General features: G+C 40.8%; 1 protein-coding gene across 1 annotated transcript in view; it reads right to left on the bottom strand.

Annotated features, from left to right (window-relative positions):
* npr1b (natriuretic peptide receptor 1b) overlaps window positions 1–26254 on the bottom strand; it is a gene marked incomplete at both ends in the record, with an annotated part of 49970 nt that overhangs the window by 13802 nt on the left and 9914 nt on the right. The window contains 10 exons of the mRNA XM_080858458.1: window positions 322–426; window positions 707–784; window positions 867–941; window positions 1084–1204; window positions 1411–1495; window positions 1784–1919; window positions 3341–3435; window positions 14451–14586; window positions 16625–16738; window positions 19862–20049. Of these exons, the coding sequence (XP_080714584.1) occupies window positions 322–426; window positions 707–784; window positions 867–941; window positions 1084–1204; window positions 1411–1495; window positions 1784–1919; window positions 3341–3435; window positions 14451–14586; window positions 16625–16738; window positions 19862–20049 (1133 nt within the window). The remainder of the gene's footprint in view (window positions 1–321; window positions 427–706; window positions 785–866; window positions 942–1083; window positions 1205–1410; window positions 1496–1783; window positions 1920–3340; window positions 3436–14450; window positions 14587–16624; window positions 16739–19861; window positions 20050–26254) is intronic.

Below are 26254 nucleotides of genomic sequence, written 5' to 3' on the forward strand. Positions count from 1 at the left end.
CTCGGCAGGAAGCTCCAGTTCCCCAGTGAGATCACCAACACAAGCCTCCATCCGGACATAGTGACGAAGTCCAGCGGTGCCAAGACCATGCTTCTGTTTGATCTGACCTATAAGCCCTAGAGGAGGTGCGACAGGCAGGAATGCCATAACAGGTAAACACCTACAAGTATAATCGGTGAGCTGAATTCGAATTAAACAGAATTGAATTAAATCGCATTGAAATAAACATAGTTGAACAAAGGTAAGATAATGTGATGTGGTGAGGTGAGTTGAACTGGGTGGAATATTGTAGGACCGAATCTTGGTAGCTGTGGACATTACCTGCAGACTGCCACGTGGGCAGTACTCAACGATGATGCAAATGTTGGGAGAATCAATGCAGGCACCGATGAAACGCGTCAGATGCTCATTCTGGACGTCTCTCATCTGAAGTACAAAGGGAGAGATGGGTTTTGATGAAGCACAGGGACAGGCACATACAACACTTATGTATACAAGTTCTTATGCAAATACATATATGAGGCATATACTAACACCCACACATACACATGGCCTACAGATCTATCCATACGTCGGTACACGTGAGTATAAGCTCAGCTTTAATCACACAATTAAATGCGCACTCGAAAACACACAATCTCTTTCTTCCTCATGTACACACACATACACAGTCTTTTTTTAAGCACCCTGTGCAGAGTAGACTCACGTGTTTCAGTTCAAAGAGCACATTTCTTGTCAGCTCAATGCGTTTCCTGTTGATGTACTTGATTGCGACAAGGTTACCCTGAGAAAAACACAAAACAGTTTCCAGACCAGATACTTTCCTATCTTTCACTGCCTAATATACTGTGTTGATGTAATAGTACCTTAAAGTAGCCAGTTTTGGCAAACACCTGGAAATTGCCATCAGCAGTCAGCAGAGAGCCATAGTTGGAGCCTCTCTAGAGTAAACAAGACAAGCATGGGATTGATTTTCCGTCTACGTCATTGGTCGTGAGTATTACTAACAACCCATATATCTACATGACTATATGTATATCTACATTTCTAGTGGTTGTTGGTGTTTGGCTGGGGATGGCTCACCAGGGAGAGGGTCAGTTTGCTGCCAGCGCTGCGCAATATCTTCTCCAGATTGCTCATCTGAATGTCCTCCCAGGAGACCCGCCACAGCTGAGCTGCCAGCTCACTCTCCAGCTTCAGCTTCCTTGGCATGGGCATTTACAGGGCACACATATATGTGTGTGTGTGTGTGTGTGTGTGTGTGTGTGTGTGTGTGTGTGTGTGCATGAGAGGAAGAGAGAGAAACGAATATTCATGTGACACAGAAACTTGACAGAGGATATGAGGCCCATTTTCTACATACTGTGGGGTATGTTCGTGTGAATGTGATCATATTTAGCCCAGGCTCACCTGTAGACGAACACAGTGACGGTGAGAATAATGATGATGACGAAGACCACCACAATGGAAACCATCTGATGCACTGTGACAGTTCCTGAGAGACAGGGAGGGAAAAGAAAATAGAGGTATCATGCCTTTCAATGGCACTCAAGGAATGCAGGCCAAGAACAGCAAGTCCTCCACAACCAGTTAAAGAGACACTGAAGATATAAGAAGGCTTAGAAGAAGTGATAATTCTATTGCACCTCAAAGAGGGAAGGGGACTAAATATGAGGTTGATGTTAACCACCTGACAGACATGTAAAGAAAAACAAAATACTACATATATGAACAAATGGTAAATATATAAATAAAGGAGTGTTAGAGGTTAAGGTATACATACTGGCCATACAGACCGGATTGTCATTCTTAAAGCCACATACAGGCACGTCAGGCGGGATGGTACCCCCAGGCCACTGGACGACCATCCCTGGCACAGGGAACATCTGCCTCTGAGTGCCATTGTAGACCATCACAATCTACCAACCAATCAACAACAATAACGTGTAAGGGCAAGACAGAAATCATACATATAGTGACAGAACAATGCAGAGCAGAGCAAATTACTTGGGTTAAGGATAGAGACTGAGAAAAGGGACTTCAGGACAGGGAAAGTAAATTGACTTGAGATTCTGTCACCCAATCACATTGACACAATATATGGTGTAAAAAAAAACCTTGGTGAAAACCGAACTGAAGATCGAACTGCCTGAACCATTACAAAGTACAAGGTTTGCAGGTCGAGAAGGTGGGTAGATGCAGGGGGAGTTAAAAATCAAAACAACAACTTTAAGTTAAAGAACAAAAAATCTGTAACAACAGATGACAAGGGCCACTAATCATTGAGCTTCTGACAAGTAGCCAATCAGAGGGAAGTCAAGGGCTCGATCCTTGTCTAGATACGGTAGAAAGTAATTCTGTATCCCACCCTTGGAGCCTCTCAGTGGATGACATAAACAGCCAGTATTTATCCTCACAGCAGCTACTCTCCAAATTACCGCTCAAGAGTCACCTTGTAGCACCGCCTGCCTTGCACATAGCACTGATTACTTACAGCATGACTCACAGAGCATGGGAGGTAGGTTTGTTGATGAATGTATCGATTCAGCTGTCATTTCTGTGCTGGACAAGCATGTACACAAAAGGTATTGGTGTATGTAAGCACGTCTGCACACAAACAAACAGCAAACACGCATGCAAAGGAATTGTGCACAGACATAACGAGACATGCAGTTGTAACAGTAGCCAGTGAATATAGTGATGTCAATCCCTGACAGTTTTAGAGAGTGACAGTGACATACGCTGGTAGCCATGGTTTTAGCGTCCTTGCTAGCACAACACAGGTCACACAGACACACATAATCACACAGACTTTACAGGCACACACAGACACATATAATCACATTTACACACATAGACTTCACAGACACACACACAGACCTCACAGGCACACTAGACACATGTCCTACTGTGACTATATTGTGTCTGAGTTTATGCATGTGAGACCATGTGAATTCTCTCACATCTCACATGACACAAACATGCTGTTTACCTCCACAGAGCCATTTTACAAATCAACAGTGACAATGACATGAATCTCTCTACAGTCCAAGGCAAATAAACAATAAATGCATTTTATATGAATTGACATAAGTTGCACGCAATACTGACAAGTTATCAGTGTGGCTGTTAGAGAGAACACATATTCATTACCATATTCTTGAATAAAGCTACTCACAAAATGTGTTGGCATATAAATAACAGGCTCAGTGTGTGGGATTACTTAATCATGTTTTTTGGAAAAACATGAGTTTTTTCTACAAATGTGAGAAAATTAAAGATGAGGAGTTTCTGTCACTTAGTGTGTTTTGTTGCGTCTGATTTTGTGTCTCCAAGGTACCTGGAAGACACTGGAGTTGGTATCCGTCATGTCCCAGAGGGCGAAGTCAGTCTCACGGTCACCATTCTCATCAATCTGCACCAATCCTGTCACTCCTGTGGGGGAAGACGAGATGGTGAGCTTGGATGAGCGAGAGAAAGACACCCCAGGAATAAAGTGGATACAAACAAACCTTCACACTTCAGCATCAGAACAACAACAACAACAAAAATCGAACTGTTGCCTTCTACTTGTCATGTTAATATTGTTCTAAACTTTTACATACTAGAGCGGCATAGAGTGGTCATAATACTACCTTCTGCATACTGGATCTCTATGTTAGTGACCACTGTTAGAACTCCATACTATTTCAGTCAGAAAACTTACAGGACATGTTGGTATGATTTATTTATATAAATGACATGGTGGTTCTTGAACTCGATGTGCTTTAAGCTGATGTTGTTAAATGATGCACAAGCCGGTGTTGTGGCTACTACTGCACTACAGCTGCTACTGTTTAACAAATACAGCAGGGAAAAAACAACACAAAGTATTGTGTGAAAGCAAGACCACTCTAGACAGGGTGATTTGGGAATGGAGAACCAGAAAGCATGTGTGGATTCCTTAACAAGGTCATTTTATAGAAAACATAAGTGCAGGAAAATCTATCCCTTTAGAGTTTCCTGACTGAACTTCATTCATTTTTTTTTTTTATTTGTTTCACATTTTTAATGTTATTTAAGTGCATGTTCTTTCAATTAGTTTTTCTCCCACGATCTCCCATATTTTTTTCTAAGAGCAGATCAATCAGTGTTGTTTCTACATGTGTGTAGATACAAATAAAGTCAATACATTATAATGTATAGTGCAACTGGCCATATCAATGTGTCAAGCTTGTACTATCCAATACTTTACAGTGTGTCAGCATTACATTTACATTTAGTCATTTAGCAGACGCTTTTATCTAAAGCGACTTACAAGGAGGTATACACATTTTACATTTACACTGATGGCAAACTGCACATCAGGAGCAATTAGGGGTTCAGTGTCTTGCTCAAGGATGCTTCGACAGGGAATCATACTTGCAACCTTCTGATTACTAAACGACTTCTTTACCTCCTGTACCACTGTCGCATTACAATCTACTCTCCAGAGAATGCCAGTTTAGCATTTGACATTTGATGCAGTTGCTCTATAGCAGTATGACCTGGTCCCATGAGAATTGCTACACACATAGGTTCTTAAATAATAAATAAAATGTAAACGCAGGTTCATCTAGACACAGCTTAACAATTTTCAGCTTTACTTCAGTTGAAATGAAAAAGGTAATCAAGTGTGCCTAACCGGCACTTTCACTCCTGACTGGTGGCCATGCTGGCAATTGTTTTTGCTTTGTTCAGTGTGCATGTTAAGTCAACACAGTAAAAATGCCTACTGCATTGTTTGAATGAAGAAAAAAAATCTGAATAAAATGAAAAGAATAAGAGGTAATTAAAACAATCAGTAAAATGGTGTCCAAAGCATGGCAGCCATTGTAAGGGTTCTATTCACTCAGTCTGTCAGCAATCTTAGTCTTTCACTCCCTCTGACAGACTCAGAGGCAATCTGGCCATGATTTTAATTTCCTGTCCAGATATGACCAGGCCTCTCATCATTTCACCCAGGTATAATGGGACACGAGCAATCATGTGACAAGTGGCTGAGACTCAGATTACAATGTATTGAGGAAATGACTTCTGACATTTAGTCCCGTATGAAAAGCTAAGCTATTAGCGTCAAAGGAAATGTCAAATCCCATGCGCAATATAGGGGGTTAGACGGGTGGGAGGGGGTCAAGAGTGATAGAGACACAGGTCCCTTGGTCTGGTCAGACAAGGTTTGTGAGGCCAAAAACTGATTAACTGTCATGGGGCATGGGGCATACCACACTGGAGCAACTTCTTGAAAGACTTGGAATAAAGCAAGGGCTATAAAGACAATGATTAACCCGGGTTTCTAGGAAGATTGCAGTTGAATGATGAAATGGATGCAGGGAGGGGGTTGGCGAACTGAAGTGTTGTGGAAAGACATTGAGTGGGGGAGGGAGATGAGTCAAGGTTAGTGCCTGTCTCTGCACGTCATGCATTCATTTTCAGGCCATCCGCAGCTCTGGGTTTCATCTGATATTCATCACAATTCTGACGCCATGACGCCATGTCAGTCTTACGAGATCACATAATTACATCTGAATCCAGCTGTTATGGCTCTCCTGACTTAAGGGTTCCCCATGCAAACTGACAGAAATGCATCCACAAGAAACAGTGTGCATCTGCAAAAATGTATTTATATGTAAATATCGATATAGCACTCGCAGGGAATGGGGAGATGGTTCTTATTAAGGTTTCAAAAAATATGCACAGTAACTCCAGAATGCAAAGCTGACAAGTTAGATTAGCCATGATCACAAACCCTTTCAAACTTGCACCAGAGAGGCTGCTCATTCTTTATTGGAGTACAACCCGAGGGAAACATGTTGCAACTTGATCTTTTCATCTAACCCACCGTCTCCCCCTTAGTTCTCACTCCCTTTTCTGATCCTCTTTTTCCGTCCCCCTCTCACTTCCTCCCGACCTCCTCATGAGTGCGTTCTTATTGTAATTCTTGCTTATATTTTTGAAAATGATGTGATTTTATTCCGTCACCAACTGTATGTGAATGTGAATACTGAATATGATATTGAATGTGCTTATTTCCCTGCTCAGATTCATTCTAGTGCAGTAACATTAACTTACAAAAAAGCCACTGCATAAATGTGATTTCAAAAAGCCAATCAAGAGGACAGAGCAAGGACTCAGTGGTCAGCCATTATGGCTGAAAATGGAAAGGTTCTGGGGTGAGTATAAAGGTCAGTGGAATCAAGCAGAGATGGGAAATTAGGCTGAAAAGCTGGAGTGGACAGGCAGCTGGAGGTAACCTCATTTGTCCTAGTTGCAGATGTTTTGAGTGCAGTCTTCAAAACCTGCAGGGGTGCATGTGGGATTGCATATTTGGTCAAAAAAACCTATTCAGAATAGAACATCGGATTTCTACTGAATATTCCTCAGCATTGAACGAACTCTCACTTAATTCTAACAATATATGCAAACTGCATCATCTACAACAAAAAATAAAAAGAGTTGGGATCTATCAAATCCTCCTATTTGTTTTTTGTATGATGGGCTATTTCCATAAAAGGCTGTGAATGTAGAGTATATGTGGAAGGTTTGGCTCCAGCTGTACAAGATCCTGTTTACACTCTATGTAGAATAAGAGAGCTAACGATTTAGACAAGCAGAAATGCCGTCACAGCTCACAATACAAAGTGGGTGAATGCAACCAGCAGCAAGATCCTGATCCTCAGAGTATGGAAACCAGCATATAATGCCAATAATTTCTCAATCAGACAGCTCCATTGCAAGCAAATACAGCTTTGAGCAAAGGAAGGAAATGGAAGGTAGGAAAAACCCTATTTGGAGTGGATTAAGGAGAAAAACATCAAACCATTTCCAACATTCTACATAACATGTGGGGATGTTAGAGCTACACTTCACATTCTTGATCAATGGATTGACACCATTCCCTACTAATGAAAAATACAGGAGAAGAAATCCTCAATGAGAGAAACTCTAAGCTACTTCTAACATTTGGGCAGTGATTTTTACAAAATCAATGTTACATTCACATAACTGCGTGTGTGTGTAGGAAATGGCAGACTGAAGAAAATAGTTCAAGACACGACAGGGCTCTTTGATTTAAATAATAAGGATCTTGGTCATTGGTTATCCCCAGTATAACTGGCAATGTCATGCTGAGAAAGCTTTTCTTCCATTTTTGCATGGTATTCCACCCCGGTACACAGAACTACATAGGGCATATCCTGGATGGCTAGTGGCAAGGACACAGGTGTCTATCTGCCCTTCACATGTCCATATGCTATCAGAATACATTTGAGGATGGTACCAAAACTCATTGCTTATAGAATCACACCTCAAAAAGTGTGAAATAGTTGCATAGTGTTACTTTAAGATAGTAAAGATCTTTCAGACATCAGTAAGATCTCCGTCAATGAAACACACTCACCTGTTAAATTGGCCCTGTCAGGGTGTTTTCAGTTCACAATGTGCTGGTTATAAATAGACCACAAAATGTGAAACAGCTTTAACACATACAATTGCATCAGGAAGGTGTGTGTCCTTAGTGATTGAAAGAGACCCCAGCCAGAGGATGGCAGCCATGCCAAACCGAGCTTCCGCGGCCCTGGTAACTGAGAGGACAGCCAGTGGCTCTGGTGAGAATACGAGGAGGATCAGCATCCCTAATTGTCATTTTAGGCCAAGATATGTCCATATGCTCAGTTGCGGACCGGCCACTGGAATGAAGAGATACAGGTAGGAGGAAAGCGATCAGCAAGCCTGAAGAGTGATGGATGACAAGGAGAGGATGGGCATTAGGGAGGTTGAGACAGATGGACAGAAGAAGATAGGGAGAATGAGAGGAGTCAGACTGGAGAGGGAAATTGAGGGCAGGCTGACAAGAGCGTTTCCATCTGTGAAAGGTCTGGGTGAGCCTGATAGGATTTGGAAGGTCTGCCTTGATAATGTCCTTGGGGCTGTCTCTGACAAGGCTTCACGGGGGTCTGGCTGCACACTGTTTATCTGAGGGCTCGAGATGCAGCATTGTTCAAGAGAGGAAAGGAAAAAGTCACTCTTTGAAGAGAAAAAAAATGAATTTCTTGAACAATAGAGCACAAAAGGAGAAGCCAAAAAAGTAGCCACAGGTGTGTAGGAGAGGAATGAAGAACAGGGCACCATGGACAGTGTGAGACAAATGACACAACAGCATGTTTCTCAGTGAGGCGACCAAATGCTGAAAACAGCCACTGAGGGGACAATCTCTGGGAGTGCCTGTCAGGGACACTCACCACACACTTTCCACCTCCAAAAATAAAATGCATTAAAATGCCTGGAAGCCTCTCATCCCCCACCCATCATCCTAATTAAGTGAGCGCATTCATTATAGTCCTGTGATTGGTCTGGCATTCTCATTACTGAGACAACAGCTATTTTATAGTGTATGCTGAATTTCTGACCATGCTGTGGAAGAGGGGAACGAGCTGAGAGGAACAGGCAGCAGGTGGTTGAGATATATGGGCTAAGAGATTAGAGAGGAAAGTATGGAGAGCCAAACAAACACTTGAGAGTTGTCTAAAGAGATGTTGCAAACATGTCCTGTTTGAAATACCAAACAACCAAAGAAAGAAAGATAGAAAGATAGAGAGAAACAGAGAGAGATAGAGAAAGAAAGATGTCATGGTGACATATTTGCTGTGTCCTACCTTAGCCTGTTTGATAAACAAGATGTTTTTACACCTCCAGTAAAAGACATTTTACAACATGCGCCATTCTACAACATTTTCAAAGCAATTTATTGGCAGCAGGAGTGGGATTTACAGTAGAGAAGGGTTGGTTGAATTGTTGTTAACTGTTGTGGCCAAATTCATATGTTCAGAATGCATTCAGACTGAAGAAACATTATGTGGAAATTGGCTATTTGTCCGTGCAGAAGATTGCAGATTTTGCCGCTGAACTTGTTATGTGAGTTAAAGCAGAATGATGATTGTGGAGGCCACATGTTCTACAGTGCTCTCTTAGACTTAGAATTAAATAGCCACTTTCCCAAACTTTGGACAGGTGCAATTAACGTCCATTTTGATGATATGGAAGAGTGGTTTTCAGAACTTCCAAGAAGCCTTGTTTCTGGTCGCAATTATGTGCAATTATGGCCATTTCATATATTTATAGACATTTTCTTCACTGGGACTTAATGCCCCATAATGGACTTAAAAACCATTAATTTACAGTAGCCTATGGAGCTGTGCTTTGAATATTAGTGGGGAAGCCAATTATACAAGACATAAAGACTAGCTGCTTTAGGTCAGGGTCCTGATCTGGTGGTCCTTCATCCACACCTTCACTGGCCTGGCTGTGTGGCATGGAGCATTGTCCTGCTGGAAAAAACACTCCTCAGAGTTGAGGAACATTAGGCCCTAATACATGTGCCAATGTGATCAGAACAGTTTATTGTATCGTATTCACGTGTAGGTGTGAACATTTTCAAGGGAAACGGCTCTTGTCGTTACGTGTTTACATGTGCAAAATGTAAAGCGTTTACATTGCCTCGGGCATGCGCAAAGACCACGGAGATGTGCTCCCACCTGGTTTGTTTACTAACAACTTCAACGTGGATCCGTGTCGTGCACAGGCAGTGTAGTGGCTTAAAGTTCCCTTCTTTCTATCAGCATATAGTTCTTAATATTTTCTTTGAATAACCACTCTCAGATGGAAAGAAAACGAGTCTACGCGTGGATGTGTTTCAACAACGGTAGAAAACTGTGTTTGCTCCGTCTTTTACTGAACTCATAATTATATGACAGTGGTAGGCTATTAGTTACAGTTGAGACACCCGAAATAACTTGCATGCGCAGCAATCCTGAGATGTGATTTTTAGTTTGCACATGAATACTAACGTCTTCTTTGATCCCAGGAAATTTGAGCACACAACCCATCTCCCTTACGGAGATATTGGCGAAAGTTGTTTTACCTACTTCATTGCAAACGTCTAGTTTTGCAAACGTGTCTAGTTTTTGTGCAGTAGTGAATAGAGTCTCAGTCTACTACACCATACATAGCATATCATGTTTGTAGGAAATGATTAAGGTGCAACAAATGGCAATAAGCATATTTAAATTAAATGATTCACATTGCAAGTAAAATGGTGCGGCTGGAGCAGATACAGGGAGAGACAACGGTGACGCAGTTTGGATGTAGCGACAAACGTTTATGTGCTGTAACAAACACTAGTGTTAACCAGTAGGCCTATGTGAGTAACGTGGGTTTTATTAAAACATAGCGTGTGTAATGTGTAGCTATTTCATTCCGTTTATTAACCTTTCCGGCTGTCTGTATGTATTTACTAGACAGCAGTAGACGTAAAGGAAAGGGAATTAACCCCGGCAGCGGAGCATTTTGCGGAGCATTTTACTCCCCCGCATTCTCTCTACAAACTTCCATATAGACGCGGGATCAGCAGAGGAAAATCTTTGTTTCGTTAGGCTATTAGTTATATTTGAAAACAGCCAGTCATTGCAGCCTACCACTCGTGGAATAAGGAATTTCAAAGAGACGATGGAGTGATTTGACTCAGAAGTGACATTGGGCATTGGCAGCGCGATATGTTCAGAACAACTTAAACTTCTAGCTCAGTAACATCAACAGCTAAGAAAGAAGGTAAGAAAAATAGTCGGAAAACTTTGATTTGCAAGGGAAGCAGGCAAGTGTTGGGGTTGTTACAGTATATAGCCTACAATGTGGTGAAATTTCGGAATTAATAGGCTCGAGTGGCGTTTCCTAAATATGCTTTCTTTCATTTTGCAAAAAACAGTAGGCTATATTACCATATTAAAATGGTGTACCAAATTGCGTTTTATTACTGATTAATTAATAATAATTGTAGGCCTACTAGCCTATTGGATCAGTCTCCTTTCAAGAACAGGCAAGAACTTTCTAGCCTCCTGTCACCGTCTCCCCCCAGTCACGCACCGCCTCCCCCATGACACATCGGCCTGATTTGACACGCCCTTTTCTGAGCCGAACGATAGTGGTAAACCACCTCTCTCGAAAGGCTCAGACAATCGGCGGAAAAACGAACAGTTCACATCTAGACCCCTTATACATGAGGCAATTGTAACACGTTCGCGAGTTTCTATCGGTGCAGACGCGATGTAACAGCTTTACATTGACGCATGTATAAGGGGCTATTGTCAGGGCAAAAGGAAGCAAGTTTTTCTTCTAAATGAATATGAGCTTGTTTTCTTTGCATTATTTGAGATCTGGAAACACTGCATCTTTTTTGCTTTTTTGACAAATTGTCATTTTTCTGCAAATAAATGCTCTAAATGACAATATTTCTATTTGAAATTAGGTAGAAATGTTGGCAGTACTTTAAAGAATAAAACAACAATGTTCATTTTACTTTAACTCATACCAATAAATAGTAACACCATAATTTTGAAGTGGTCTATTATTTTTTTCCGCAGCTGTATATATGACTTGGGGCTGTGCTACATGATGGCTCACCGTTTGTAGAACCAAGGCAGAGAGGGTTAGTTCGTGCTAGTCCCACGGACGAATTCTTGATTGGAAATAATGTGTTACCTAAGGTAATTTCTCTCTGAACTTCTCATCCTTCCTTTTCCTCTTTCTTTTCTCACTTCCCACTTAGAAATCTTTTCATGCTTAACTTTGCGACCACAAACGCAACCACATGCCAAAATTGTCTGTGACAGAAACGTCACGTGACCTGGAATATTTTTTCCATGATGGATTTAAGATACATTTTAGGCTGATACATAAAATAATCGTGTTTTTATATTCATTATGAATTGACATTCGTTTGCAATGACAAGTGATTCATTTTAATTATATATTATTACATTTTTTAAATCATAAGCGGCGATTCTGGGCAAGACCTTTTTATATGCCTATATTAAGAGATGTATCAAATATTAACATTTAAACAAATAACATTTCATATTTTTCTAATTTATTGCAAGCACATAGCTTTCATTTAGCAGCTGATATGTCATGCTAAAACACCTCTTGTTTCGTTACCAATACATAATTAGGCGCTCTTTACGCATCTCCTCCCATCTCTTTGCGAAGAACACCCACTTTCCCTTACACCCTCCCAGTAGCGGTAATCTGCGCTCTTATTCAAGTGGGCCGCCTTTGGAAATACGGTTTTATGTCTTTACCCCCAGTATTACACCTGAACAGGGCGCAATCCTGTTTGTAAATGAGGCCCTTAACTTAACTTTTTAGTGAGAAAAATTGGTTGCCTTTCCTGAAGACATGGTAATGTTATCTTAGAAACTTTGCTTTTATTTATAACTGTCTTCATACGTGTATTGTATAGTATGGTCTGGCAGCGAGGGAAACCAGTTATAGAACTCCTAAATGAATTCAGTTCAATTTAGTTAATTTGTTTTGTTTACAAAAAAAATGTAAACAACTTGTATGATGTGAAATACTCTAAACATTATACAAATCTTTTTTCACCCACAATGGCATTCTATGGTTTGTTTTCAGGGAACCTCATTTACTTACAAGCCCTTTAACAGCCCCAGCTGACGTTCTCTACAAACTATACACTTTACCTTAATGAGTGTATACTGCCTGTATCCAATCAGTTTGTACAGATACAAAATAAACACAGAGAAGGCCTTGAGCACTAGCATTCCAGGGTTAAAAGCAATAATTTATATATTGTCACCTCTCATTATTGATCCCTGTGTATTCCTATCCCTATCTGCTTTATGTGTTTGTTTCAACTCTGACAAAGCAGACTCCAGGGCAATTGTGAGTTCAGTTAATTAAATAATTACTTCATGTGCCTGGATTTTTAAAAGCAGAACTGAACAGAAAAACAGAAACCAAAGCTTGATGAATCACCATAAAGCCCTAACTCTTTATATTTTCTTTGCACATTTGAAAGAGTTGTTTAACAGATTTTGGTATGGTTATGGATGAAAAAAAAGAAAGAACACAAAGAATATATTATAAAATCAGTTTGCATATTTTCAAGGGGGCAGTTAAGTCTCTGAATGTAATATAGCACCTCATTTATATATACTTAATATAGCTCCAGGGGGGTTTCCAAAAAGAGGGACGTTTGTTAGGGTTTGATAGTTTGTTAATCCTGACATGAGGGGAACTCAGGAGGGAAATTTTCCATTCCAGAAAGAGAGGGAACTCAAACTTTGGGTCAGTTACCATGGTAACTGACAGTGAATCTCACCTGCGCACTGGTTTCTTTAACAAACCCTGAGTTTCTTTCCTCCGTCTTGCTGAGCCTGCAGCAGCTTTTGGACATTGGGTGTCCTTTCCTCGTTAATTCGATTTTTCCGGAAAATGTCCATAAGCGCGTATCAGAACCTTTAACTCCAGTGAGGTGAAGTAGTAATCCTTTTTTTTCTAACTGGTTTCCATGGTGACTCGTTATTACAGATCCATTGATAACTAACTCAGATCAGCGTTAACCATAACCGAAAACAGGGTTCATCAACTCAGAATTTAGGGTTAGGCCCAGACTTTGTTAAACCTGCTTTCTGGAATATTCCCCAGGCCTGGTCAAGATGTTTACCAGCAGTGTTCACACAGAACACACTGCCAACTTCATATGCCACCCTTTCATTCTCTTCTTTTTTCTTCTTTTCTAACCCTATTCACATTCACCATGTTTAGTTCTTGTTCTGAAGCAGGAGGGGTTAACATATTTTTTAAACTGTCTCATCTGGTAGGCTGTTTTTGCTAAATTTAAGTTGTTACTTGAGGGGCTGTAGGTTTCTGAATAGACTTCTGTCTCATTGCCACATGCCGGTGAGAGTGTAACACCACTCTGCAGCTCGGTCTTACACAGCAACACTCAATAATTCATTGACCCACACAGGGACACTTTGACTTTGATGAGAAAACCCAAATCAATAGTACCAAGACAGAGTGGTATTAAAAGGAGCACCAGAGAGGAAGGGAGATTTCTTTAAGCACTCCATATCTCCCGTGGCTAGATTAAAATATCAGTGACAGTGTTGAAACGAGAGATTCCTTTCAATTTTGTCTACTTCTTCACGTTTGGAAACCCTAAATGATGCATTTGAGCAGTGGAAAAAAAGGTGAAGTGAAAAACTTGTTGAAAAATGATCAGGCTTGAAACATGAGTTGAACTAAATCCTGGAAAGATTTTGGCCCTCTGAGTCTAGACCTTTCCACCTCTGGTTTAAACATTAGATCATTCCTGCTCAGCATCCAAAACAGGACCACATCATTTTTACCACAGAAGAACAGAGCCCACTGAAAGTCGGTGTGCCTCGATCAAGAGTTGCAGGCAATATAAATATAGACAACGGAATGGCAGGCTACACCAAAGCACAAAAGTAGCAACAGCAAACATTCCAACAGAAAAGAACAACACAAATCTTGAGAGCACAACCGAACACACTGCTGAAAATCACAGAGCATTAGAAGAGTTGAGCACACTGTGAAACAGCATAACTCACCATAGAAGGTGCGGTTCCACATCCTCTTGGTGACATTCTCTGCCACAGGCATACCCTCTCCTCCCACCATGGACTCGTTAAGAGCATGGGCATAGAGCATCAGACCATCGTAGAATCCTCCAGAGATGATGTTCATCTGTATGAGAGAGAGGGAGACAAGGGCTTTTCAACAGGTTGCTCATTAGAATGACAACAGACAAATATGTTTCAATATGTTTTATTTTATTTATTTGTATGCAGCCAAATCTTTGTGTACGGATGGACCACTTATAATATTTATGTGAAGTGAAAATTCTATCCAAACACACACTAGATTAAGTTGATTTAAGTTCTACATTTACCCTTACTGAGTGAGGCAAATTATTCCAGACATTCCAATTTAGTCACTACTTGCCTCAATTTTCAACCTACATTTTTTTCTAAAATAAGGGTTACCTAGTGGCACTTTGCAGTCCCTAGACTGTTAGTACAGGGAAAGGTAACAAATATTGTGGATGGATGATAGTAAGACACACACATATTAATGTAGACCAGCCATTCATCTTAATGAATATTTCAGGTGAAAGAGGTTGAGAAAATAGTCTGTAGGTAGAGAGGTCAGCTTTTGAGTTTACGTATCTGATGTTTACATTTCCCAGAATCTACTTGAGAATTCAGAAGGGCTTGTCCTTTTACTACGTTTTTCAAAAAGTTTTTACACACTCAATCTTCATTTAGCTTGTTTTGTTCTGTCTCATCCACTCAGAAACTCCTTTCATCAAAGCACAAGTGGACACTCTAATCAAGTGAGTTCCAACTGTCATGAACACATCTTTAATAACAACTTTTCTTGAGTCTGAATGGAACAGTTGGAGAATAGAGATATCATTGGAGAAGAAGACTACAAGAGGGACAAAAAATAGAAACAGCACAAAAGACAGCTTTTCAGCTGTTGCATACACTCATGGAATCTTCATCAAACTGAACACATAGTACACTGTGGTGTACTGTATGTCTGAATGAAAGAGTTCATCCAAGCAGCTTGTATGGCAACTCAGTTCTTGATTTGAATCCAATGGGATTTCATTGGATGGTGGTTGGAGTGGTGATTAGCTAAGTGTGGCCACTCGCTAATGGGTTGGGTCGGAGGCCAAGGGTAATGAGATAATATTCTTTAATCATTATACGGGCCACCTGCTCAGCATTCACTAAATCAACAACAAATGAATAGCAATTTTGTGGTAGAGAAAGTGTCTGCAATTTCTTAAAGCTTATAAATGAAAACAATTCTTGACAGAGAATGCACAGTATGACTGGTATTCTGTCTAACAAATAGGCTTATTTTGATAACATGTTGCTTTTAAAAACAAACAGTTGTCAATTTCACTAAAGGGAATTTGAATTACATTATCATAGACACATTCAATTTCTCTGAAAAGAAAAGAAAAAATACTTCCAGATTTAGAACTAGAACTAGAACACTGTAGTACTGCCCCACTACACTCCCATGGCCACCACCCACTGTCTTGGGTTGATTGATTGATAGATTGGCTGGTGAAGACTTCCAGACAGCCAAATCAGAAAATGGAGTTTCTTTTTCCTTATTTCAGGAGAAACACCACAGACCACATGCCTCACCATTCCCGTCTCCTCCTATGGACATGATTCTCCCCCATCCAACCTCTACCTCAACTGCTCTCTGATTGCTCACTGAATGCTGAAACACAAATGGACTACTGACAGCTGGATGCCTACATCAAGGACCCTGCACTTACCTTACTTCCTCTTCTACCCTCAATGAAATTTTGGCTACCTTCATGTTCCCAAACCAATAACCATTTAAAAGCATTCCAGGCAAGCACATAAAAAGCCTGTGACAGGCGAGCAGGACATACATTTTGAGGACACAGCTCCGTGTGACTGAGCTAAATAAGGCTGCTGAATATGGCATAGGCGCTGCTGCTTTCTCAAGTCTTATTCTTCGCTGATTGTAGATGATGTGCATTAGATGTACATTATGATGTACATTAGCACCAGTGGCTGTTGATGTACATTAGCGCCGGTGGCTCAGCCGCCTGTACAATGTGCTTGCTGAGTGCAACAGTGAAAACTATCTGCCTTGCCCCATGTCCTTTTTCATATCTCATTATAACTCATCCCCTTTTTTCCTCTTTTTTCACAGATTGTTCTCTTACCAGCGAGTCCTCCACGGTGAAATTGAACATCCTCTTGGCATCGGTTTTCAAATTCATCACGAAATCTTTGTATTCTGGGTTCTGGGGCTCTGAGTAGGTGAGGATCTTCACACTCTGAAAGTGAACAGTAAAAGGAGATTAAGAATTACCTTGGTGAAACACTATTCACACCACCACCTCTGATGAAACATTGCACATTTAAAGCAGCAGTAAGGTTTTCTGGTCTGTCTGTGTCTCACTTCTGAAAAGGCCTACAAAATACTTACAAATACCAACAACAGCCCAGTTGGCATTTGTAAAAAGGCATGCTTACTCGTGTCTTTTTGGTGATATAGTTTGTGATGTCTTACTGTTAAAGCATTTTTTACATTTTCACAGGGTGGTCCGACCTGGACCACAGAACTGCATACTGCATAGCCAAAGCATAGGCTTGTCCTTAACATGTTCATATACCATGAATGTGTATTTGAAAATGATACCAGTTCTACTTGTAAAAACACGCTTGAAAAAGTGTCAAATTGTTGCATACTGTCTCTTTAAGGAAAACCATTATTTTGAAAAATTCATTAGAACAAATGGGACTCAAGGAAACCCTGAGATGTTATGTTGTAAGTGGTGGGTAGAGGTGTCAGGCACATACATCATTAAGGCTGAATCCCATTTCTCCCGCTACCCCTTCGTCTTTCCCCTTCCCCTCCGTTTTGCGCGTTCATGTGGAGCGGTAGGGCTGTCCCAATTCACGTTAAGACAGAGGGGTAGGGGAAGGGGAAGCGCTTTCTACCGCTCCAAACGGAGATTTTCCGAGGGCACACTTCAAACGGAGGGGTAGACTGATTTCCCTCAATGCATTGCGAACCCGTGATCATTAAAGAACAAACATCGCGCGAGTCCATTTAAAAATGTCGGAAACAGCAGGGAAAGCATCACACAAATGAAAGTATTTTCTTTGTAATTCATGATTTTAAAACTTGTTTGATGAAATGTTGCATTGTGTAAATAACAGCTGCAGGCGCCATGTTTGTTTATGTCTGGTGAGTGACAGCTGTCGCTCTCCGGTAACGTAACAGCCAACGCTTCGTACTGATGACGTACGTAATTGTTGAAGTGCTATCCCAATTCGAAGGGCTAGCGTTTCAACCCCTTCCGCTACCGCTCCGTTTGAAAAAGCGAAGGCGAAGGGGTAGGGGTAAGGGTAGCGGTAGAGATGAGAAATGGGATTGGGCCTAAGAGGTGTGTTTTCTCCACACATCTTCCTGTCCTCTGTCATTTGTAAGACACTGATTTATTTCCCTCCATAATTAAAACTGTCCATCTTGTCCACTTTCCTTTGCTTTCAGATATACTTAAGCACTTCAAAGGACGAAAATCCCTGTTTTGTTCTGAAGTTAGTAGTGAGAAATTACTAACTTTTTCATGATAATTTGCTACTGATGCATTAGCTTCACAATCAATAAAACATCCTCATAAATGTGTGTGAATCAATTTAGAGAAACTTTCCCTGGAGTTGAAAGATTTATGCCTACTTATGTAGGATATGCCTTTAAATACACTCTATACCCTATTCAACACCTCACAGGAATACACATCATTACGGTAACGAGACAAAGAGGTTCATTTCCCCAGACACAGGTTTCACCTATAGGTTTGCTGAATAGCATTTTGTCATTCCTCCTTCCTTAACATTGACAAAGACTGTCTTACAGAGAGCCTATGCACATGCTTACAGAGAGCACTTGTCTACCTTTAAAAAAAAAAAACACTTAAGCTGCTGACCCTGGCCTGGCAGAACTTGAAGTCCACTGAGCTAGGCTATGGAAACACCAATGAAAGGCTCATGAATACATTAATGTATTTTCCAGCAATTTTCCATTCACAGAGAGGAAGTATAAAGCTTGGCATACACCAGTCAAGGTTAATTGTTTTGGTGGACTCTTATGACCTTGCTGACTTTATGCAAATCATCTGCCATAATACAAATAAAAAAAGAACAAAAAAAAGAAAATAACCAAACAACAAACAAACGGACAGGGGTGAAAGCACAAGCTCCTTGGCGGAGGTAATATGTATAACTAGTGATGCCTTTCCGCAAGAAAATGCAAATTGTGATTGCTCAACAGTAGCAGACCCTCGCCCAGCAAAACATAATTAATACAGCCCTGATGCAGATTACTATAATTATGAGCGTTCAGTACATAGTACGCTTTAAAATGAATAAAACAGTATTTAAAATTAGTTGACAGCCATTTATTGAGCACAACAAGCTACATAACTCCCCCATTCAAGGACACTCATCTGCTGTATTTCTGAAGTAAATGAAGAAAGCACCATCATAGATTATATGACAAAATTCCAGCCAACTTGTAAATATCATATTCCTCTTTATTGCAAGTTTCCATTATCACAGCTACTGTTATAAGAAGAAAATCTTCTTCAAAAATACAGCAGATGAATGTCCATGAAGTGAGTTCAAATCTAAATGTAAGCATATGGTACGGGAAAGTCTTGGATCTCTAATTGCTAAAATTATGCAAGCAATCACACTAATACAACTTAAGAAGAGCAATAATGTGATTGCTTACGTATAATGTAATTATACATTGAGTTGTGAGATGGACATAACATGTATTTGCAGGTTTGATATGCATAGCTATTCTGGGCATCAAAGCAAATCTTGGAAATATATTTGAAATATTGCTGACATAGATTTTGTACCATTCCTACACCTCAGCAGTGATGGGAAATTACCTGCTATCAGTAGCAAAGAGAAGCCATCATACTACTGCTGCCAAATTGAAACCTATTGACTTATGATAATTATCACTAACCATGATCCATTTCTAATTAAATTGATGACTCATCAGTCATTCATGAAAAAACAATTATACAGAGGGACAAATAATTATTTGCAAGGGACAGAATAACAGACTTGATGTACTTGTGATTAGTTAAAAATTGTTAGAGGATTCCACTATGGTGCATTTGTTTATTTTTGTGAAAGAGCACTATTCAGGGACCATGTTTCAGACGAACTGTGTTTTTTACAGCATCTGGTGAGGAACAAATTAAGGAAACTTTGTCACGTGGACAAATCTCCATATAGAGTTAAGAGATTTCCTTGTCTTCTCTGTCAGTTTTGAAAGGAACTGTTTACAAATATAAGACCTGCCTAAAAACCCTGTAAAGACATATACCACTGGTGTACATTATGTGTCACTTTCTCATGTGTGGATTTCCTACCTGAAAAGCCTCTTTAGCAATGGCATCATCCTTGTCATCCCTGGCCCATGGGCGTGCGTACTGGGAGTTGAGGCTGTGTCCAAACACGTCGATATAGAAGAAGACAAACTCCTCCTGAGGCAGTCCTGCCTTCCTGAAGACCACCATCAGCTGGCGGAATACATCCGGTGAACAACAGACAAACACCACTGTGGAGCAGGGAAGAGGACAGTAAGGTGTAGGGCAGAAGGGGGTTTACACATTCCCTTTGCTTCAGTCCTCACAACAGCCTAGTAGGCTACATGTAAGCCTTCCCTCAACCCAAATTAGTACATTAAGGCCAAAGGTTGCCCTAGGTCCATTCTCTTGCTACCACCAATGTGTATTTACTGGCATCAACATACATGTCTGCAAGTGAGTGTGATAATAGTATTAATACCATTGTACATGTCTGCAAATTCAGATAATTTCAAAGCAAGCACCTGTTCTTTTTTGTAACTATTTGTGAAATGACTACTCCAATGTGATGATGGAATACTGTGACGGACTGAGCCTCGGTTGCCGTCGAAAATGTGGGTTTGGCCCGAAAGCTCAGAGACAGAGTGAGGGTTTAACAATAAATGTTTATTTAGGCATCCAATATCCTGGAGGACTGCTAAGCCTCTGAATTAGCAGAGAACTAAAAGCAACAGTCTCCATATATACATCACCTGCTAAGCCTCTATATGCAGAGGACAACATTCAGCAGGCTAAAAACACGACAGAACCTGCTAAGCCTCTATATGGGTAGAGGACAAAATGCAGCAGTATAACAGCTCAATTCAAATACCTGCTAGCCTCTAAATGGGGTAGAGTACAACAGGTCCACATAAATGCACATACCTGACAACAAGACTTAACTAACCGAACAAGACAGAACAATGAACATATAATGAACACCCCTGGCGGCCAGCACCAATTTTACACACAGGGGTAGACACAAAACTGAACAATACAAAATGACAACACGGACCCTGAGACACAAACATAACCTTTCCTCACCATCATAAAACAAAGAGAATGCGATGTAATAAATAATGTCTCATGGTCTGTAAAAACCAACCACTTTATCCAGGTGGTCTGGCCCAAACCATTCTTTGTGTCCCCTCTGCCAGTCTAGGCAAGCAATCTCCATCAGGTGGATCCAATTGCAATCAGTGGTATGAGTGTTTGTGTGTGCGTGTGTGTGCAAACCATGTCTGTTTGGGTGCGCTATTGGTTGCAATGATGGGGAGTGCAAGTTCATGTGCGGTCGCACCACGACCGCCACAATTACACAGGTCTCAAGTCTAGATGCAGGTATTTCATTCACCTTCAACCCCTTCCTGACCTGAAATGAGTGTTCTGTGTAGAAGTGTGAGAAAACTTGAGACCCCCACGTTACCCAAAGGATGACCAACAAACAAAGAGGCAGAGGAGCGTGAAAAAGTGAAAGAGGTTCATGTGATCAATCAGCAGGACTTAGAGGGAAAGAAAGGAGTCAAAAAGAGGAAGAGGTACACACAAAAACGAAGAAAAAAAACTAAGAAAAAGGTTCATGCCCCAAACAGCTGTGCACATGTTTGTTTTCTTTGATGTTAGGCACTCCAGGCTGTGTTTGAATGCTGTTAAGAGAAATGGCTCAGTGAGCAGACAAAGTAACACCAGAAACGGGAGAACAGAAATAGGAAGTGCTGGAAATAGAGACAAAGGCTTTGCAGTCGCCCTGAACAACGGAGCTTCTGTGCGAGCAGAGCTGAAGACTCACTAGTAAGGACCTGATAATTGGCTGTTCCACACCCTGTGTTCAGCAGAGTATGTTTACTATAAACAGTATTTTGTTAAATATGCATCAAGATTAATGTGAGTCCCATTTAAAAAGAACACCCTCATGCTTGGGCTGAGATGAATACAGAGGGGGTGTCAGCCTAGGATGATAATCATGTTGGCAAGGAGACACATGCAAGAGTGAATAATGAGACTAATTGTTTGTTTCAGGTGGTGGTCGATAGAAAGCAATAGATACATGATAATAGATACATACAGACACAGAGAGAGAGAGAGAGAAGGATTAGAGAGGGAGAGATAGAGAAGTGAGAAAGGTGAGATGAGAAATGGGTCTGAATTGCAAGCAGAAAGAAGGGACAATTTGATAAAGGGAAAAAGACAAGGACAGAAAGAGATAAAGAGAAACAAAGAGAAAGTGGATGAGAGGGACAGTCAGGCACTGACAGAGACAGAGATGGTGATGATGAAAGCAAGCGGGACTCAGTGTTCTCAATCGGCTCCGACAGGCTCCATTAACCCTGATGTAATCAGTGGAGGTAATAACAGTGTAGCTGCTCAGCAGAGATTCGCCCCACTGAGAGATCCTCATTTGCTCAGAGCAATGGTAATAACCAAAGGCCACTTCACAGACTTACTGTGCAGCAACTGTGAGCGGGAGTGATGTGTGACATACCAGTGGAAATCACAATAGTTGCTGTGTATTCAAACTATGGGCCGCAGTCTGCACCAGTACCATGTGACAAGGAAACTGTAACTGTCTCTGTTGAATGGCAATTTCGGATTCCCTCACCTCTATGTAGGCAATTTCATAGCATTCCATGAGTGGTAAATTGAGACGTGTACTACACTGACAGGCATATAGCACTTATATTTGTAAGGTGCAATATTGTTGGTATTAGTTTTATTATGTGGTACTTGTATTAGTTATTGAACTGTGAGGAATCTAGAATGAAAACTAAACATATTTTTTTATATGTAATCTGAATCCAACCTAACCCATTTATACAGTGCCACTTGAAAGTATGTGAACCCCTTGAGCACTAAGAGTTTTCTTTTGTTTTACCATGATTTTTCATTTTTTTTCATCACCAATTTTCCATAGATGAAATGTCAGGTTTATGTTTATCATTTGCATGTACTTGTTGCGAGGGAATTGTTTGAGTAGCCAAAAAACTACATGAAACATGGAATTAGTCCATTTCAAAAGTAAGTGAACCCCCAGCTGAATTGGTAAAGTCAAGCAGGTAACAGATTCGGTGAAACTTATTTGGGTGCTTAATTAGTCAATTAAGCAAACCCATCAACTGAGACATCCTTAGGGAAAGGTTTTGGCAACACAGATTAAAAGAGAGAGGAAACCAACCAAACTACTGTAGTGCCAAGGTGTACCCACACAGATCAACAATTCCGAGAGGAAACGAGATATCCGAGAACATCAGGAAGAAGGTACTGACAGCCCATCAGTCTTGGGAAAGCTATAAGACCATCTCCAAAAGATTCCAGCTCCATCCATCCATCCAAGACAAATAATTTAGAAATGGAGGGCATTCAAAATGACCGCATCTCTGCCTTGAGGTGGACGCCGATCAAGACCATCACCAAGAAGCACCAGAAGAAGAATAAATCGGGTAAAAGTCAACCCACACATCACCTCTAAAGAGTTTCGGACATCTCTGGCAGCATCTGGGGTAAATGTACATGGGTCTACAATCAGACGGAAATTGAATAGACATGACATTCATGATCGGGTTGCTAGAAGGAAGCCTCTGCTCTCAAGAAAGAACAAAACTGCCCGTTTCAACTTTGCCAGAGAGCACTTGGATAAACCAAAGGCCTTCTGGAAGTCCCTTCTTTGGACAGATGAGTCCGAGATAGAATTATTTGGTCATGATCAAAACCAACAATTTTCGTCTGATTGTAGACCCATGTACATTTACCCCAATGCTGCCAGAGAGGTCCGAAACTCTTTAGAGGTGATGTGTGGGTTGACTTTTACCTCATTTATTCTTCTTCTGGTGCTTCTTGGTGATGGTCTTGATCGGCTTCCGCCTCAAGGCAGAGATGCGGTCATTTTGAATGCCCTCAATTTCTAAATTATTGGTCTTGGATGGATGGATGGAGCTGGAATCTTTTGGAGATGGTCTTATAGCTTTCCCAAGACTGATGGGCAGTCAGTACCTTCTTCCTGATGTTCTCGGATATCTCGTTTCCTCTCGGAATTGTTGATCTGTGTGGGTACACCTTGGCACTACAGTAGTTTGGTTGGTTTCCTCTCTCTTTTAATCTGTGTTGCCCAAACCTTTCCCTAAGGATGTCTCAGTTGATGGGTTTGCTTAATTGACTAATTAAGCACCCAAATAAGTTTCACCGAATCTGTTACCTGCTTGACTATACCAATTCAGCTGGGGGTTCACTTACTTTTGAAATGGACTAATTCCATGTTTCATGTAGTTTTTTGGCTACTCAAACAATTCCCTCCAAACAAGTACATGCAAATGATAAACATAAACCTGACATTTCATCTATGGAAAATTGGTGATGAAAAAAAATGAAAAATCATGGTAAAACAACAGAAAACTCTTAGTGCTCAAGGGGTTCACATACTTTCAAGTGGCACTGTAGATACTGAACATGTAAATTAGAACAATTAAAACAAAATATCTTGCGATTCTCTTATGTACACCATATTCCTTATATCAGGATTAATTTATATACTATACCTATCTTTTCATATCTATGGTTTAAATGCCCAACATTAGGTGACTCATTAATGTTTTAAATTATTCAAACACCTAAATGGGCCATTTCCATCTCACCTATCATCAAACCCAGTGTTTGGTTGTGACAAGGTATCTGTTCCATAATATTTACAGATCAATATGCATAACCATTAAAAAGAACCATGTATTCTAAAAATCTGGTCAAAAGTTCAGTTCAGTTCAGTTCAGTTGCTGGCTTGTATACAATAGACACAGCTTCATAAATCTGTATGTGCACATATGCTTTGTGCTATGAAATGTTTGTTCAACGACAGAGGCCCATTCTTCTCACGATCTTCTAACCCATCAACCGTTTGACAGAGAAAACTCTTCAGCACAGAAGAGTTCAGGTCAAAAGTTAACGTCCTCTGTTCTGATCTGGTTTAATAACACAGTGCCTGTTGAAGCTGTAATGATTTATTAAGTGGAGAAGAGAATGGTAGCCCATCATCCTTCCAGAATTGCTATAAATTTAGCACAACAGGGCTGTTAAATACATTGGGGCATTTTTTTATTCACACTTCCATAGGCCATCCAGTCCATTTTGCATTTTGGGGGGGATTGTTTTGGTAGTATTGCTTGTCATTCATTTTCCACATGATGCTGGGATGAATTAAAATGCAAGTCTCATTCTTCTCATGGCATGTGTATGTGCATGTGAATGGTTACAGAGAATGCGCTATGACAGAGACATACACACAGTACATTCATACAACTGTATCCCAGAGGCATAATTAGCATTAGGTGTGTGCTTGTCCTGCGTTAAGCGCATAAACACACAACAAGCTATTCAGGTAAGTACACAGAGAAAAAATACAAGTGGAGGATAATTATACTGTATTATACTTTGCCTGGATGATGGAAGCATGTAAGATATTGACCCAGGCAATGTCAGAGACATGGGCTTTCATCTCTAGATGTTGCTCAACAAGCATATTTAGGATGGAGGGAAGAGAGGAAAAAGAGAAGGAAAGAGAGATGGGCAGGGATGGCAATATATCAGTCCTCTCCTGACACATGTAGAGGAAAAGAGAAAGACAGACACACAGCATGTACAGCACACAGTTAAACATAAATAGACAGGGGGAAATCCTGCTTAAGAGAAGAAGAGGCCAAAAGGGAGTAAGTCAGAGATGATGAGAAAGAGAAATCAATAGACCAACAGACAGAAGGACACCAAATGATTTGCAACAGCATGACTCCCTGTAGTGCTCTGTGTCTATGTGGTGTGTGTGTGTGTGTGTGTGTGTGTGTGTGTGTGTCAGTGAGTGAGAGACAGAGAGACAGAAGGACAGAGAGAGAGAGAGACTTGTGTCTGTGCCAGTGTGTGTGTGTGTGAGTGAGAGACAGAGAAAGAGAAGGAGAGAGAGAGAGAGAGAGAGAGATGAGGATGCTGTCCCACTCTGTGGGGTGTTGGCTGACCCACTCTGACACAGTGAGGCCATGCCTCTGAGGAAGTCTCCAGGGGCGTGATGACATTCCAGCCTTTCTGGCTTCCTGCCCGACACTATTGTTTCAGGTCTAATGGCCTGGGTAGGAAACAAGCAGCAAAAGCCTGCCAAATAAGCCCAAAACTGATCCTAGTGCTAACGAAGGACTGAAACAACCAGGGCTGGGAAGGCCAGAGACAAGGACACACAGCAAGAAGGCCTGACAGGCCATATAAGACCAGAGCTGGAGCCAGGAGCTGACATGTGCCCATGGGACAACTACACCTAATCTATGTGAACAGAATGCCAAAATAACCTGTTTGAGTACTGCCATTTCGCTAGGAAACTTTTCAAATTGTGGTCTGGTAACAGCACAAAATGTAATGCTGCTAACCTGTGACAGTCATATTGAATAAGTA

This window comes from Sprattus sprattus, assembly GCF_963457725.1.
Source record: "Sprattus sprattus genome assembly, chromosome: 19".
Lineage (NCBI taxonomy): Eukaryota > Metazoa > Chordata > Actinopteri > Clupeiformes > Clupeidae > Sprattus > Sprattus sprattus.